The sequence below is a fragment of the Tauraco erythrolophus genome, chromosome 7, assembly GCF_009769465.1.
Source record: "Tauraco erythrolophus isolate bTauEry1 chromosome 7, bTauEry1.pri, whole genome shotgun sequence".
NCBI lineage: Eukaryota > Metazoa > Chordata > Aves > Musophagiformes > Musophagidae > Tauraco > Tauraco erythrolophus.
This window is the reverse complement of record NC_141471.1, coordinates 24,574,939-24,591,129: the sequence shown is the minus strand read 5'-3', so window position 1 is coordinate 24,591,129 and position 16,191 is coordinate 24,574,939. Positions and strand designations below refer to the sequence as shown.

General features: G+C 40.7%; 1 protein-coding gene across 1 annotated transcript in view; it reads right to left on the bottom strand.

Moving 5' to 3' along the window:
• Positions 1-16,191, bottom strand: part of ADAM22 (ADAM metallopeptidase domain 22) — a 135,573-nt gene that overhangs the window by 3,069 nt on the left and 116,313 nt on the right. The window contains 5 exon segments of the mRNA XM_086615071.1: positions 6,664-6,750; positions 8,876-8,986; positions 12,114-12,180; positions 12,749-12,849; positions 15,635-15,829. Of these exon segments, the coding sequence (XP_086471197.1) occupies positions 6,664-6,750; positions 8,876-8,986; positions 12,114-12,180; positions 12,749-12,849; positions 15,635-15,829 (561 nt within the window).

The following is a 16,191-nucleotide window of genomic DNA, read 5'->3' as shown; positions in this document are numbered from 1 at the left end:
GTACAATTATCCAAACATGGAAGAGCACATCTTCAGCACATGCACTTTGATCACCCAGTAAGATGAGCTGGACATACATGAACATTTTCAAAAAGAAAATTTTGAACAGCTACTGCAGTATAAAACAAGGCATTCATATGTCCAGCACCACAGATCTGGGCACCAAACTGCACATGCAACAAAACAGGTAATTTTATTTTTTTAAATCCAGAGAAAGATTCTCCACAGTGCGCTGCTGTTCACTACTCATACAAGTTCTCTCATCTGTGCCCACACTTGGACTGATAAGGATACTAATACTAGTGGATCTAGAGTAGCAAAAGAAGGAAAAAAGGAAGGGGGTAAGATAAGGAAAGCAGATTTGACATATTATTAGTAATCCAATTATTCATTAATTTGCCCCACAGCTGCAGTAGGATTTAAAATCTCCACATTTCAATTTATAACAATGCACATGGAGATCAGAAGCAAGGAACTGGGGGTGTTAGATCTGACTTGGCAAGCCCTATCAGAAAGCTCTTCATTTATATAGGTACCACAGCTAGGAGCTGGCATGCAGAATCAAGGCATCTCTCATCGCTTGTGCCACAACCAGGCACAACATCACCTCCTGCACACCACAGGCTCTTCCCATGGGTTACTTTAGGCATCACAAGAGAAGGCCATAGTGAGAGGGAAAGCTATGGCCAATCTACCTGTCCATCAGCCTGAGTAGGTGATCCTGGAAGACACTATATTCACCCCCCCAAGGATGGGGCATCTTGAATGTTTTCCCCGCCCAGCAGGTCCTCCGAGCAGGATCCCTAGCTCAGCCTGGAGCGAGGTAACTTTGCACTGTAACTCAAACACAATGCTGCCTTTCCAAAAGATTTTTAAGCCCAGACCTCCAGTGCAGTTGCCTGTATTTCCTTCTTCTCCATCTCTCTTCACACTGCCTGCTCACCTACGGTTTGCACACCTAACGGATGCATACGACACGGCTCACCTGCACGTGCAAAGCTACAGCTGAATACGTCGAGAATGCAGTTGCACACATAAAGAAATGACCTCGCCCTCCCCTCACAGGCCCTCGCCCCTTACTTCTGCTACACAAGTTAAGGGCTGGTTTTATCATCTTTAGTGCCATCTACTGAGACTGTGAAAACATACCACTGCTCAAGCTGATGGTCACAGACCTTACGATGCGTCTTGTGTGACAAATGTAGCTGTTTGAGGTGGTTTTGACCACTTTTCAGGTTCCGCCCTGCAATCGTTTATGTGCTGTGTATCCCAGATTTACACGTACTTTAAATGAGAAAGAGACAGACATGACCTTTCTCATTTACAGGATAGAAGACAGACAGCAGTCAGGGACGCTTGCGGGTAATGCTGGGGTTAAAGGTAGGCAAAACTTTGCAGTTTTGGTCAAAGGTGGGATCCATTTAGCTTTCACTGGGGTTTTACTTCTCCTGCTATCACGTCCATTAGCTTTCATGCCAAATCTTGTTCCCAGCTGAAATCTATACAAGAAACTAGGAAAGCAGACTGGGTTTCAGACTTCATTCTGCCCTGCATATGGCACAACAGAGATTCAGAGGATTTACTGCCAACTCTGAAAGAAGCCATGCACCTCAATGCACTGCAAGAATTCTCATTTCTAATCAGAAAACAAGATGCAGTGGCCACTTCATGTCCATCTTTGGCCACTTCATGTCCATCTTTCTGTTCTGGAAGCTGAACCTAATAGCGTGGGGAGACCATGCTGGGTTGACAACCGCGCGCTGGGGCAGTGGGAGGACATCTGCATGCGCTCTCCTGCAGCCAGGCGCCTGCCTGCTTCACCCACTCATCACCTAAACAGGGAGAGCACTGGCCCACAAGAGACGGTGTGAAATGTGTCACCTGGTCACACAACTAAACATCTTGTGACTTCAAGTGTCACTTTAGCTGAAGTCAAGGCAGGTGGCCCCGACAGATCTGAATTGTTTATGAGCTGTACTTCATTCTGTTTCACAAGCTGAAATAATTTAATGAAATTCACTTAACATTCAACCTGGCAGAAGCATTTCAAGCCCAAATGTAGACACTATCAGCCTAACCTGACCTTTGCTGCCATGGGTTCAGCTTTCTGTAGGACATCAGCCTAAATTAGCATAGATTAGGAAGTTGGGATCTTCTAAAAACATTGCTGTGGCTAAACATTTAAGTATTTTAAATGCAGTTCCTTTTAAAAACCACAGACATGCGCAGGTTTCCTCTGGACAGGCAGCAGCGGAGGGGAGGTTTGGCTTGGGAGGCTGCAGAAGAGGCAGAGGCTGTGGCTTGAGCCATCCACTTTAAGCACTGCACAGCAATGCCCCAGAAGCAGGCACTCACACACCTTAATGAACTCTTTTCCCTAATTCTTGAAATGAAATCCTGATCCTACTGACATCAATAGGCATTTTAATCACTGGCTGCCAGCAAGGCCAATATTTTGCTTTGGCTGTAATGGGGAAAACTCTCTCCGAAAGGGCAGAGCTTCCTAAGAGAAAGGGTCTCTCTCCTCAATGGCAGCTCTCCTCAACAGGGAGGCCTCACGCTGGCCACAGATCCCACAGGGAAAACATCCAAGAAATGGGGACGAAGCCGTCCTCACCAGGGAACCACAGCCCTTACTCTAGACCTTGGGGGATCCCTGTTGCCTTTGCTGCTGAGCGACTCACATTGACAGAGCTTTCCAGCAATTGCAATTCGTTACAGCAACTGGAAGATGAAAGGAGGCCATGAAAATTTAAAAAAATATTTAAAAAATTCTTGAGAGAAAGAAACAGTGAGAAAGAACTTTTTTTTTTCTTCTTTAAGCACAGCCTAAAGCTGCCTCAGCAGGAACAGGTAGCTAATGGCTTGTCATGGCCCTGGCTGCAGCTGGATGCTCAAAGTGGATGTTGCACAGCATCAGAGCAAACTCTGGCCTAATGGTCAGCTGAGGAGGAGCTGAGAAGAAATCAAGGAAGAAAGTAAAACCACCAAAGAACAGAAAAAATAGGAGGGAAATGGATAGCCTGTTGTCTCCTGCCCTCCATGCTCCTTGCCAATGACTTTCTGATATGAGATGGTCATTTTCCCTCTGGGTATGCATCCTGGGTCTCCATCCAAAAAACCTGTTTTCTTTGTAAACTATTTTTATACTTAAAAAACTCCCATAGAATCTAAGTTACTGTGAATATTTGCATTAGATCAAATGTAGGCAGCTCATTGCTTCAGAAGGTGCCTTCTAGTCTTTTTCTGTCTATAATTATGTACAGAAATGCCACATTTTGGGATTCTGACAGTTTATTTTCTGATACCATCATGGTTTCTGAGTCTTTCAAGATTCAGTGAGGATTTCAAGTAATCCTTAACCATATTTCATAAGGTCAGTCTGTGCAGTAGCCACTCTAATTGGCAGTAACAAAAATAAGTAGTAGTATCCCACTGGTAAAACAGCATGCCTTGCAGCAAAGCTGAAATCAGGGAAAGGTTTCCTGTCTGGGTTTATTGCTGGGGTTACGCAGCTATGGCCTGGCATATAAAATTAAAATCTAGACTTTGAGCAGCAAAATGAGATTTTTCTTTACAGATCTTATTTTCTTACAGAAGAGAATCCCACAGCTGGGAGCTTTCTGGTGCCAGAAAGCTACTATTATTATTATCATTAATAAAAAGTAATTATATAGAAACACCCATTAGACTTGTAGACTAGGGAAAAAGATAAGTAACTAGGACATCAGGTGTCAGACAGACAAACTTTGATTTATACACGGGTTTTTTAAGCTGATGGAGAAAGTTTTTGTGATGACTAATATCTCTATTTTCAACATTCCTAGGAATTGTAGGAAGTGTTTTTGTCTTTTTTGCTGATTCTACTTCAACTCTGCCTGCCACAGCACCAGTCATCAAGACATTATTGCTAAAACTATAGGGAGACAAGTAAAACAGCAGTGCCACTTTCAGGACGTCTTTAAAAGAAAAGAGAAATCAAAGATGATTAGCAACAAAAATACTACTCAGCTAATTATCCAGTGTAAATGTCTTATCCTGGGCTATGATTCCTAAACTGTAGTATCAGCTGGACAGCCTAACTTCAGCATGACTTTCTGGTTTACCCAATAAGATTTGTTTTGTTTTGTTCGTGAATCACTTCACAGCCTCAAAACCCAGCCATATGGTGTTCAGACACACCGTTCCTCAGAACAATATTTTCCAGTCTGTGACAGATTAACCAAAATTGCACCTGAGCTTTGGGGAGAAACAGTTCAGTTCAACCTCTCATAAGCCCATGGCAACTCATCCCAGGAGATTTGACCCTTTGCCTTCCATAATGTCCCTGCAGAATACTTCCTCATGGTTACCTCAATTAATTAGGACATACAGGTTTCTAAATTTATTCTAGTTTCTCTCTTATTTCTAAAGCTACTGCTGCAGGCAGTCATTAGTAAGCTTCTATGGTGTCAAATTTTTAATTTATGTTTCATCTCTGCTGACATACAGCCCTTAAAACTCACATGGGTCAGCTTAATTCTTATCTACATGCCAAAAATGTTTGCTTTATCTCAAATACAATTAGAAATGTGACTCATTCAGTGCAACAGTTGAAAACCCTCAGGGGCAGGGTACGCTCCCATCAATTTATTCTAGTTACTAAATCAAGATATATTGACATCAAAAGATGAAAACCAAATTATAACAGTATTCACATAGGAATTTAAACCTGTTTAACTAAATCATTTAAAGTAACACACTTTAAACCAGTGCTATCTTCATTCTCCATCAGCGTCTTTGTTTTTTGTGACCACACTGCTTCTGACAGAAACACCCAGAAAGACAGCTACGGGCTTAGATTATGGTGAGTGACTGATGGCCTCGCCTGAACAACAAAGGTCCCGAGGGTATTTTTAGGAAAAGGTTTGCTGACAAAAACACATCTCATTTCTAGTGTGCATTTGCCTAATTTCACTTTCCAGTGACTGGGTCATTATCAGACTCAGTTTGCTAGTCTAAAGGACTTCCCACAAAGGTTTTGCTCCATACGCAGCTATATGGATTTTATCACCAGGTAAGCATTTAGCTGCTCCATTAAACTGAACAGCTTGAGGCCCTGCAGTCCCTTCTAAGGTTTGTCAGGGCTTAAATCTCTCCAGTTTTTGAACATGCTTGTTGAACTCTGGACACCAGAACTGGACTCTGTATCCCAACGCTAAAACCAGCAATGGCAAAACTACTGGATTCACAACACGCCCTGCCTGAATGTCCAAGAACCAACACTGAGACCTGGCTGATACTGGCTGGCAAAATCACAACATCTTCTCGTAAGCCTTGGAATCTTACGCCACGGATTTTTACTCCTTGTTCAGGACTGAGATCAGGACTGGCAGGCTTAAATTTACTTCATTTGCCCTATTTGTTCATTGGAAAGCCTTTCTGCAACCTACTCTGTGATTTAAGAGTTCTTCAAAGTAAACACAAATGGCTTCAAAAAGTGACAATTTTATGCTCTTTTAAGACTTTTGGACATTTTTAGTTCTAAAAATTACTAAATTCTCACTCTGGCACTTAATATCTGCCAGTGCTACTACTGGAATAGAAGTGTTTCATTAGCATCTTGTGATACAAGTCCATCACGGTTTTTTTCCTAAATACACACTCAACATAATTAGTGAATGTTTCTACCCTTTTTGCACAATTATTAGGTCTACTAATGTAGTACAATTATTGTTAAGATTCTATTTACTCGTTCTTACCATCCATCACTGTTTTGGCTGAAGATTTTACTTTGTATTCTTTTTCTTTGTGTTTCAGTAATTCTTGTTTCAGCTTCATTTTTGATATGTCAACTTACAGTTTCATCAATATCTTTCATGTTTTACATTATTTTTCATAAATTGCCTTCCATTCTCTCCCATGCCAGTTGATTTTTTCAGCTGATGCAAGCTTCTATCTCAGCTGTGGGATTGTGTCTTTTGGAAATCTACTAAAATGTTCTCAGTCTCGTGATTCATGTGCAACAGGGAGGTCAGCCACATGCAAGCTTCTTTAACTTGGAATGTATCAAATAATACACACTTTCCCCTCTAAAAACCAAGTGATATTTTTTGTTGAACCCTACACTCACTTGTAACAGATTCATTAGTGGTTTGATAAATAGAGCACAGAGTATATTCTCATACATTTAATTTTCCAATCACAATATATTCGTTATTTCATTATACGCTGAGGGTAAAATACCACTACTTTTCATTCTTTCTTCATTCAAATTTTAGTATGCACTATATAAGACAGTGGGTAGAGTCAATGTGTTATGAAACCACTTGCTTCAGTAATTTACGTTCTATTTTAGTTAATACTACTTTATTAGTGACAAATATGTCTCATGCCCATAAAACACTACTTGGCATAAAATGATGAGAAAGCTACTACAAGCTATAGATGATGGTGGAAACGCATGCACTACACACACCCTTTTCAATGGCTTCATTAAAACATTCAGAAAAAGAACGGTAAAGTGCACATGAAGCCAAAAACAGACATCAAAATGCAGCAAAAGAAGAGGGGCCCTTTGCACCTACAGTAACTTGTATTGATTTATACAAGGTAGGAGTCCCAAGGTATTTGTATATGCTGGAATAGGTCTTAAAAATTATATAGAATTAATTTACAAAATACCTAAAGTATGGTCCTTCAGTGTTTTTATTCACATCTTCTACCCACTTAGCTACATTATATTCTCTTTTGAACCATGGGTTTAAATACCTGCAGAAAGCAATGGAAGGAACAGAGAAAGCAGAAGAACAAGAATAGAAAATCTGTGAACACACAGCACAAGCTTAGCAAGGATGTCTTCATCCCCAAAATGCAAGTGATTATGGCAAATAAATCAGTATGAATGTTGGGTGAGGACTAGGCAACGTGTACAACTGCATGAGAAAATCTGACCTACAACAAGACTCAATATGTCTGATTAACCTGGAAACTTTTTAGGATACATCATTCATTTAGAATGTCTTAAGGGTAAAATTCACTCCTATGCAGATGGCCAGCATTAAGCTCAAGGTTTGAACTCCTCTCATGATCTCAGAATAAGGATGAAGGGGCATATTGGCTCCAATCCTGCAGTTTGCTTGTTGAAAATACACGTTTGCACCCATCTAGAATTGCAAGACAATAGCTTAACGAGCACAGAAACTTGGGCTTGGCCCTTTCTACAGGAATGAATTTCGGCCTCAGTGTATTAAAAGGCTTGAATTGTTTGCCAATACAGTGGTGATTTTTACACTCATGTGCGAATAACCCTCTGATTTTTCAATGATCATTTAATTTGGTAGGACCACAAGAAGCTTTAATGGAGGTGGGCTGCAGAGTTATCTCACATTCTACAGAAGCAATCTTGATACCAAAACCACACCTTTTAGGAAGAAAGTCTGAGCTGCATACTCATATTAGTTACATGAAAACTATGAAATATAAATAGTATTTAATTATCAGACAGTAACATTACCAGGGAAGAAGAAAATTTTTTTTTGTAACTGGTTTCTCTTAGCACTCAATAACAAGATTAGCGAATTCCTCTCCCTCTGTCACGTTAAGAAAAAAGGGCAATGTAGAAACAGGAGTCTGCCTGGTACAATTCAAAAGCTGTTCCTGATGTATAAGAATAGCAAATTTAATGATTACTTGCGATCACCACCTTTATATAATACAGACTGGCACACTCTGAAATAGGAAATAAATTGTAACCAAGGAAAATGGGAAATAAGATTCCTCTTTAAGTTATTTTTGGTATTTCTGGGCTGGTTCTCGTCACCCTTGTTTATGAGAGTGACTCCAATGACATCAACCATGGGAACAGGCCTCGCAAGGGATTGCTCAGATGAGTAAAGGTTGGGCCAGATCATGTCATTCAACCCCCACTATATTTCAAACCATGTTGACAACAAAAGCGGCAGCACTTTTCGACTTCTTTTGCTCCTTTTTTGCTCTGGAACTTCTCCTCCCCGCCCCGCACAAGCACAGCCACAGCTCTCAGAAAGTACTCGCCCTCAGCCACAAGTGCTTCTAAGTAGCTCCCTCAGCTCGCTTATTTATCAGGAATCAGGAGTGCTTTATGCTTTCCAGCTTGGGCTCTCAGAGAAGGAAGACATCAAAAGTGGTAGCACAGCAACAGATGAACCGCAAGTGAAGCAACAGGCTGACACCAGCATCACCAGGAACTAATAAACTTCTGCTTTAGCTTAAATTGTAAGTGCGCCTGCACATTTTCTTGTACTTGCTGCAGTACTTTTGACTTGCTTTTTTTCATTTGAAAGGGTCTTTTGGTAACCATGAAACACTCCCAATCTGGTTTCCTGTATTAGAAAACAAAGTGTAACATGATATCGAAGCATGCAGTTGTTGCACAACCGTGTTGCAGGGCTTTCTGGGTCTGGTTGTATTGCAGACTGTTGTTCACCACCCTCAATTCATCTGTTACCGAAAGGTTAAACTCAAATTACTGCAGACCACTACGTGATACCATTAGAAAGCTCTCAGGTCAGGTTGATCTTCCTGGCCACGTGCTCATTAACAATGGCCAGAATCCACATTTTCTTTGAGCGAGAAATTCTGCTTTATAACACAGGTGTCCTTACACGTAAGCCTATAGCTAGACCAACAGCTCCATTTGGCTTGTAGCGCAACATGCAACAAGGCAAAAGACCTGGGCTCAAGAGTACTCGTACTTCTCAGGCTAGCGAGGAGGAAGGTTAGCTAGCGCTGCATCAGCAGGAGCACCTCCAAGCAGTCACCGTGTTTTGCCACAGTGAAACTATTGTATACTGAGGGAAGGGACTTTTCACGGGATAAAACGGCAGCCCAGAATGCAGGGGCAGGTGAGACTGACCTGTGATCCCGACTCCCTGTTTGGGGGTGGTCAGAACCCCCTGGGCTTATGCCTTGGGCCGGGGTTTGGTGGGCGAGAGAAAGCCCAGGCTCAGATGCATGGGTTACCCTGCTGCAAAAAGACAATATATAATAGAAAGTCTAAGCCAAAGATGTTCGTATCAGTTATAACAACGAGGAAGACAAACGCTTATAGGAAACGCAGCGCAAATTAACAGAGGTCAGAATCGCTATTTGGCAAAACGCATCTTCCCTGGGACCTGTTTTAATACAGGCTCCCAATAAAACTGTCAGCTTATTCAGAAAACTCTCATTATCATTCCTGGATAACTCCAATTTTAATAGAAAACTTGTTTTATCAGGCCATTTCATCAACCTTGTTTGTGAAAAAGCTGCAGAAACATTTGGCCTGTTGGCATTCCTTCTGTGGGGAACTGAACCATCTGCCTCCACTAAGGAAAACAATTTTTTTTAAAAAAAACAACATCTAGAAACAATTAAAAATGTCCCAAAAGAGCTTTAGCAGTGTCCATAGAGCTCTACCCTTAGCAGAAGTCTTGTTCATGTATCTGTTAGGTACAAGGGGTCACATAAAGGCGTGAGCAGTATATTTTTCAGAAACTGCCCAATGTGCTTGCAATCCTCCTGTCAGTGCTGCTCGTGAGGGCTGCAGAGCTCAAACCTTTCTCAGTGCTTAAGAAATTTTGCTTAAATGATTAATGGCATGAGTCTCTGTCAGGTGCTTGGCTGTATACAAAAAAAAAAACCTTGTGCAGCATATGTGCAGCTACTGCAAACTCAGGCAAATGTCAAATATTTTTGTAGGCAACTGTACTAGTGCACATCTGCTTAAAAAAAAAACCCTGAATTCTGCACAAGGTATCACATGAACCCAATTTTCTAGTGGTTAACTACACTGTCTCTACTACTAATAGGAGACAGACAGCGTTATCCCTTTCCTTCTATCTCAACAAGTGTGCTTCATTGGACTCCCAGGGGTAACACAGATGGACTTTCCAAATGCCATCCACCATTTCAGAACAGATTACAATATTCTTCTATATTTCCCAGAGAAGGTACAAAGGTAAATTTGCCTGAGAAAAGCCTCCATGAATTCTAAGGCATCCTTGAAGCATCTGGCATTGCTTTTTGTTTTCCTAAGTGAGTAAATGCTGCCCACAGTTAGATCATTCTCAGTCAATTTTGCCCATTTGCAAAGGAAGTTCTCTCTCTAACCAGAGCCATAGTGCACCCTCGGCAATTCTCTCCATTCCCCACTGAACTGGCACAGTACGTGGATCATTCAGAGGGAGCTCTCTCTCCAAGGGGTGACAGGCTTGCTGAGGAGACTTGGACAAGCCATGCGGTCCTCTACAATCCAGGATCAACCCCGTCAGGAGAAAGAGCATTTTCCTGCCTGGCAAGCCTCTCCCAGGAACACACAGGCTGTGACAGGCTGCTGGACAGCCCTTGAGAAGCACAAGTCTCCTCTTTCAAGCACCAGGGCTGCTGCTGGGCTGAGAGATCGTAACAAGCAACAAGAAGGAAAGCAGAGAATTAGGTGGAAATTCAGGGGCACTTTTAAAAGAGAAAAAATTTACAGGGAAAAAGATTTCCAACTCACATTCTCCCTGTCTACCCACTTATTTAGTGCTCCAAAGTTCTCAGACCAAATGTATAATATACCAGCTGAGCAGCACAGAGGAAAAAATATGCCGATTGGGTTTTTCTGCTTTTACTGAAAACAATACTCTTCCCATGCAGTTACATTCACTCTAGGCTAAAAAGAGCTGATCTGGTGTCATTCTTTATGGACCAACTCAGCCCCAGCGTACACCTATGCTGAATGATAGAATAATGGTACCTTTTTTTTTTTTTTTTAACAAATTTTGTTTAGGAAATACAATTGGAAATGAAGGAAAGCATGGGACAAGTTTCTAAAAAAGAATATGCAATCTCATCTGTATTCTTGGCAGTTTGGTCAGACTAATTTTGCTTTTATCAAACTGTCTCATGCAAGAAAAAAAGAAAACAAGCAAAATATCGCTCCAGCAAGAGTTTATCAGCATGAAGACCAAGAGCACAGGGGCACTTGACAGATAAACTCCTGCAAGGGATCTAGGGCTAAAATTTCTGGTTGCATGTTGTCATTTTGAGCATGCAATGTTATAATTGCAATGTGCATCAAAACTATTATTTCTGTAACTTGTAACAGAGGGTCTTCTCTACAAACCTTTCTGAGCCTACTCACCTCAAGACAGTGCACTGCAGGTGGAAGAAAAGTTTCAGAACAAACTCAAAATCCCCAAATCAAAGAAAGTAAGGCCCGGAGAGGAGTTAGCGTTATTATTTTCCAGCGGGTTTGGTATCAAGCCGATTTGCCCATAGAGGTGTGAAGTTAGTACTAATGACAGAGGGAAAGGGCACTGTCATCGCCACCATGGTCAAAGAAGCGGCCATTCCCGTGTGGCATAAGTGCTGTAAGAGCAGGCCAGCACTTGACAAGCCCAGAGATTATGTTTTGAGCCATCCACCATTCATTCACAAAAGCAGCCTGAACCAGCAGGCCTAAGTACAAAAGAAAGGCTCTTTCCCTATGGAGAGCACTGCACACAGGAGCTCTTCAGTAAATGTAACCCCTAAATCAATAAGAAAGCAACTCTAAGCCATACTGGAAAGATCTGCGGATCAGTCGCTTGGTAAGGACTCTCATTACCCATTTATTGCAGGGCTTACTCAAGTCCAGCTGTTTCAGGCTTACAATGATAAACTTCAGGGTACTCTCAAAGCAGACAGATACCTCTCCTAAAACCTCCAGGCAGGTACGCAGAGACACAAATCTCTAACTCTGCAATGGCCCAACCCAAGGTGAAGACAAGGGTAGGAAACAGGTTATCAGAAATTCAGTATTGAACCAGGATACACTCAGCAATGGCAGTTTACTGTAGACAAAAGCCTGCAGTGATGGTGCAGGCTGCCACCATCATTGGGAATTGCTATGGGAACGACTGTGAGGAAGCCTACATAAAAAAGAAAATCGATAGTTAATTTTTAAAGAATACATTAAAAGAGGTTGAAATACGTTAGCCAAACCATTTACCAGATTATCAGTCAGCAATCAGAATGGGCCACAGTGCAAAAATGCAGCTGTCTACTTTTCAGTACTCTTAATCTCCATCTACAAAACACAAATATGAAAACTGTACTTTTTGGCTTTGCTTTTTTAAATTCAGACTTACTCAGTTGAATTAGACCGTGGCCTAAATCTTTTGCCTCTGACTTTCTTTCTGTTTCCTCCTATATTACCTGAAAGAAATCAAAGGATAAAGACAGACGGTAAAACAACTTGAAACTCACCTGCGTCCCATGCCAACCTGTATATTCTTTTTGCATCTCCAGCAAAAGAGTCGTTACCTCATTAGCTTTAACCGTTTAAAAGTCACAGGTCAGTCCCTCCTGATTTACCTCAGACTGGGAAAACTTAGGTAATCTTTCTCTACTTTTTGCTGCAACCATGCAGAGAAAAAAACTCCTTACTTTCAGCTTTCATTTGAGAAAATCACTACACTTCAAGAAAAACACTAAATACTGCATGATAAAATTACAGAAGCTGGCAAGAGTGAATAGACTTCTTCCTACTTTTCATTGTAGCTCACACTGGAGGAATGGGAGAAATTAAATGTCGTTTCTACGTACCAAAGCGTTGTGCAAAAAAGGTACTTGTGTAAGGTGGTTCTAAATCCCAAGTCCAGGTTAATAACAATCAGCACAATTTTAAGGAGTCATGCTGCTGTCTTAAGATCAAACTTTCAGCAGGGCAGCAATGGCCCAAAGGCTGGTTTCCACTGTGGTCAGCACAGAGATTCACACTTACCTTGCCAAGAATTACTCCTAGGCCTCCCATTTTCACAAATGTCTGAAATATGTTTTGTGTCTGGGATCCTTTCACTCCAGGAATGAGATAATCCATTTGACCTGGAACAGGAGGGCTCAGATGCGGTTATTGTTAAGGGTATTGTCTCACATCAACGTTAGCTCAGCTGTTCAGAGAGTCAAATTCCCGAGGCCAGTGACATAACACAGCCTAAGGTCTGTCTGCACTAGCAGAGCATCCAGGGCTTCTGGTTGAACTCTGCTGTTACATTTTGCCAGCTGTTCCTCAACTGGTTTGGCATGTCCATGTTCAAAGGCCAGGCTTCAGAGCACTGCTTTCTCCCACGTCTACTGTGGAAAGCACAAACACCAGCACACACCAGATTTCCAGTTCTTCCCCAGTTCTTAGCTAGAAGATGCTCTTCCAGCTGTGTTCATCTCAAGGTGCTTTTCGTCACATCTCGTCTGCAGGCTGCCTACTCCCTCCTCGTGCCATTGCAGGAAACCTGGGACTGCTTCCCTCTACCCACTGCGACAAGTCTCAGGGGCCCAGGAGTCTGCAATGAACATCCTCCCACCCACAGCTGGTAGCTCCAGTGGAGGGGTAACTGTGTCTCATTTTTGCTAATTTTGAATTTGTATTATATTTTGTTGGCTAGTCACCACAGCATATAATTTTAATGCCAAACTCAAAATCAAAATCAGTCTTTAAATCTAGGTGCTTGGTGCAAACTAGTTTTTCTTTCTTTTTGTATTCCCTCTAAAAGCCAGAGATGTGTGTGGCAAGGTCCAACACATAGGGTTTTACCATGAGATCTACGATTATTACCAAAAGAAAAGAAAACAAGAGGAAGTTGAAAACTGGTCAGTATAGATGGCTTATTTATTACAAAGAAGTTTTACTTAAAGGATCTATTTCTGCAGTTTTTAAGTCTGAATACTCTTGCACTTTTCAGTCTCTGCTTTCCTTAGAGGGCAGGCATCTGACAGATGCTCTTCAGTTTCTAGAAGACCAGGCTAATCACAGTCACACTGTGATTTAAGTCCAGAGTCATTAATTCAAACTTACTTATGCATGAAAGGTCTGAGAACCAAGAGATCCATTAAAGATTTTCTAATAATTTTCTCCTCCTAATGGTCTATTTTCAGGCTCAGGAGTGTCTTGCTATATACTGGTTTTGGTGCTTGCTGTTTCATACTAGCAAGAGTTATCATAAAGTTATCTCTTAATCCTTGAACATCCTAATACTAACACTTCATAGCACTTTCCAGCATGGAGAGGCCCAGGTGGCTAATGGCCCGATCACTCTTACGCCTCCCAAGAAATGACATCTACATCCGCAAGCAAAGCAAATCAAAACCAGCTTGAAAGGTAGGAAATAGCACTCTGGGCACTGAAATGGGAGGACTATGTTAACGGAGTATTTGTCAGACTTACTTTTCCAGACGTTACAGTGGCACAACACACCTGAACTGGTGGTAGGGAACAACAAAACTCTCTAGTACAGACAGACCTTAGAAGCCATTAGCTTTTTGGAACAAATAATAAACAGAGACACGTGAAAGAAATGAAGCATGAAAAGAAACACAGATTTTGAATGAAAGAAGAAACATATTAAATTATATTAATTTAAAACCAAACTTTTTTCCCTTAACTGGTATTTGAACCTGCTTACACAAAGCTATGAAAATTCGCTTCTTCAAGACTTTTTAAAAAATTTTACCCAAATGAGAAAAGATTCTGCAACATAAACAGTGCATCATTTAAGATTAATGCTTGCACCCTGAAAACAAATAATTTATCCATTCACAAATCTAAAAGTTGATTTTAAAAATTAGAAATCATTAATTAATTATACACTACTACAGTTTTCTTAATAACATATTCATTAGAACAGAGTGAAGATGCATACAGGATCAAGCTGCTATATGCAAATAGCAAATGTCACTGCAAATGTATCCCTTCCATACATTTCTCTCTTTCTTTGAAACAATAACAAAGACAATGGCTTCATCAACTGCACAGTCATAGACTGCTCAGCAAGACAAGAATCGAGAATTGTGGCTTTCTTATGAAGCAGTTCAGGATTGTCTATCCTTCCCCTACAACATTGTGCTTATCATAAATTGCTTTAGAGTGCTAGCTAGAGATTTTCATAATTTAAGGATCTCTAACTGCAGAGGGATGGTGAGCATCAGGACCTAATGACCTTAGCAATTACAAATGATTCTCAATGCTTTTCACTGAATTTTCATTTTAAAATGTCATTGGGTTTTTAAAGTAACTGGAACAATAACAGAATTAGTGAAATCTGACCAAAGGCAAAATCTAATGCCCTCCTTGGTTACTCATAATAGCAAGCAGAAAACTACAGAAAGTCTTTGTAGAATTATTTTCTAAGATAACACTCAGTGACTGTTTAGTATACTAGTCTAGTAAGTGGAATAAAATGCAAGCAATGTCATCTTTAATGTGAGACAGCAAGATTATTATCCAGAACTCTAGGTCAACCCAGTGAATTAAAGACGCCAACAAATAAAGATATGAGTAACATTTATATTGAACAGTTTATGTTTATAACTATTATTGACACAAGACAGGGTTCCTTTTCTTTGATTACATGACCATGATTTAAAAAATTGTGGTTCTTTTAATATTTTTTTTGAGTCAGCAATTATTATTACAGTCTACTTGAAAATGATTCTCAAGCAGGGAGATGATGAAAATTTGATTAACCGAAAACTGGTTCACAATGGAAAATTTGTTTATTCTGGACTAATTGTAATAAATAGCAGCTCAGGGCATGTAAAAAAAAAATAAATCTGTAATCAAAGCACAAAGGATGCTATTTCAAACATTCCACAAAGAAAGAAGAAAGAACCAAACCTGCTGCAAAACAATGAAATGTTCTGACTAATGGAATAATGGGTGATGGAACAGGTAGAAATCTGAAAATGCGACAGAAAAGCAGACCTCTTCTTAGAACTAGATGCAGAGTTTGTGCTGACTCCAGGAGGCATGTCGCTATAAAAAGAGTCGGCCTCTCCAGGCTTTTTTACATAATCTCCCTGGGGTATTTGTCTAAAGTGTAATAAACATTGTAGAGTCAGAAAACATGACAGGTATCAGCACACACACAAACATGCACAAATATTAGTTTAAAAGAAAGAGGCAAGGACAGTGATCCTTGAGGAAACCTGCTAACCACACAAAATAAGCCTGTTAATAAATAACTCAATCATCTGAGAGAAAACTCCCACATGCTTCTGATATGTGCAGAGAAGTAGATTATGTGGTTTCGGTACGGGAAAACAAGGAACATTTCACTGATAAACTCTGATCACAATTTTCAAAGTGAATAGTCTGTGGGTCTTGAGATGTTGGATAACCAAGTTCAGACATTTCAATGGCTCAATGTGCTGGTTGCAAAAAGCATCCCCAGG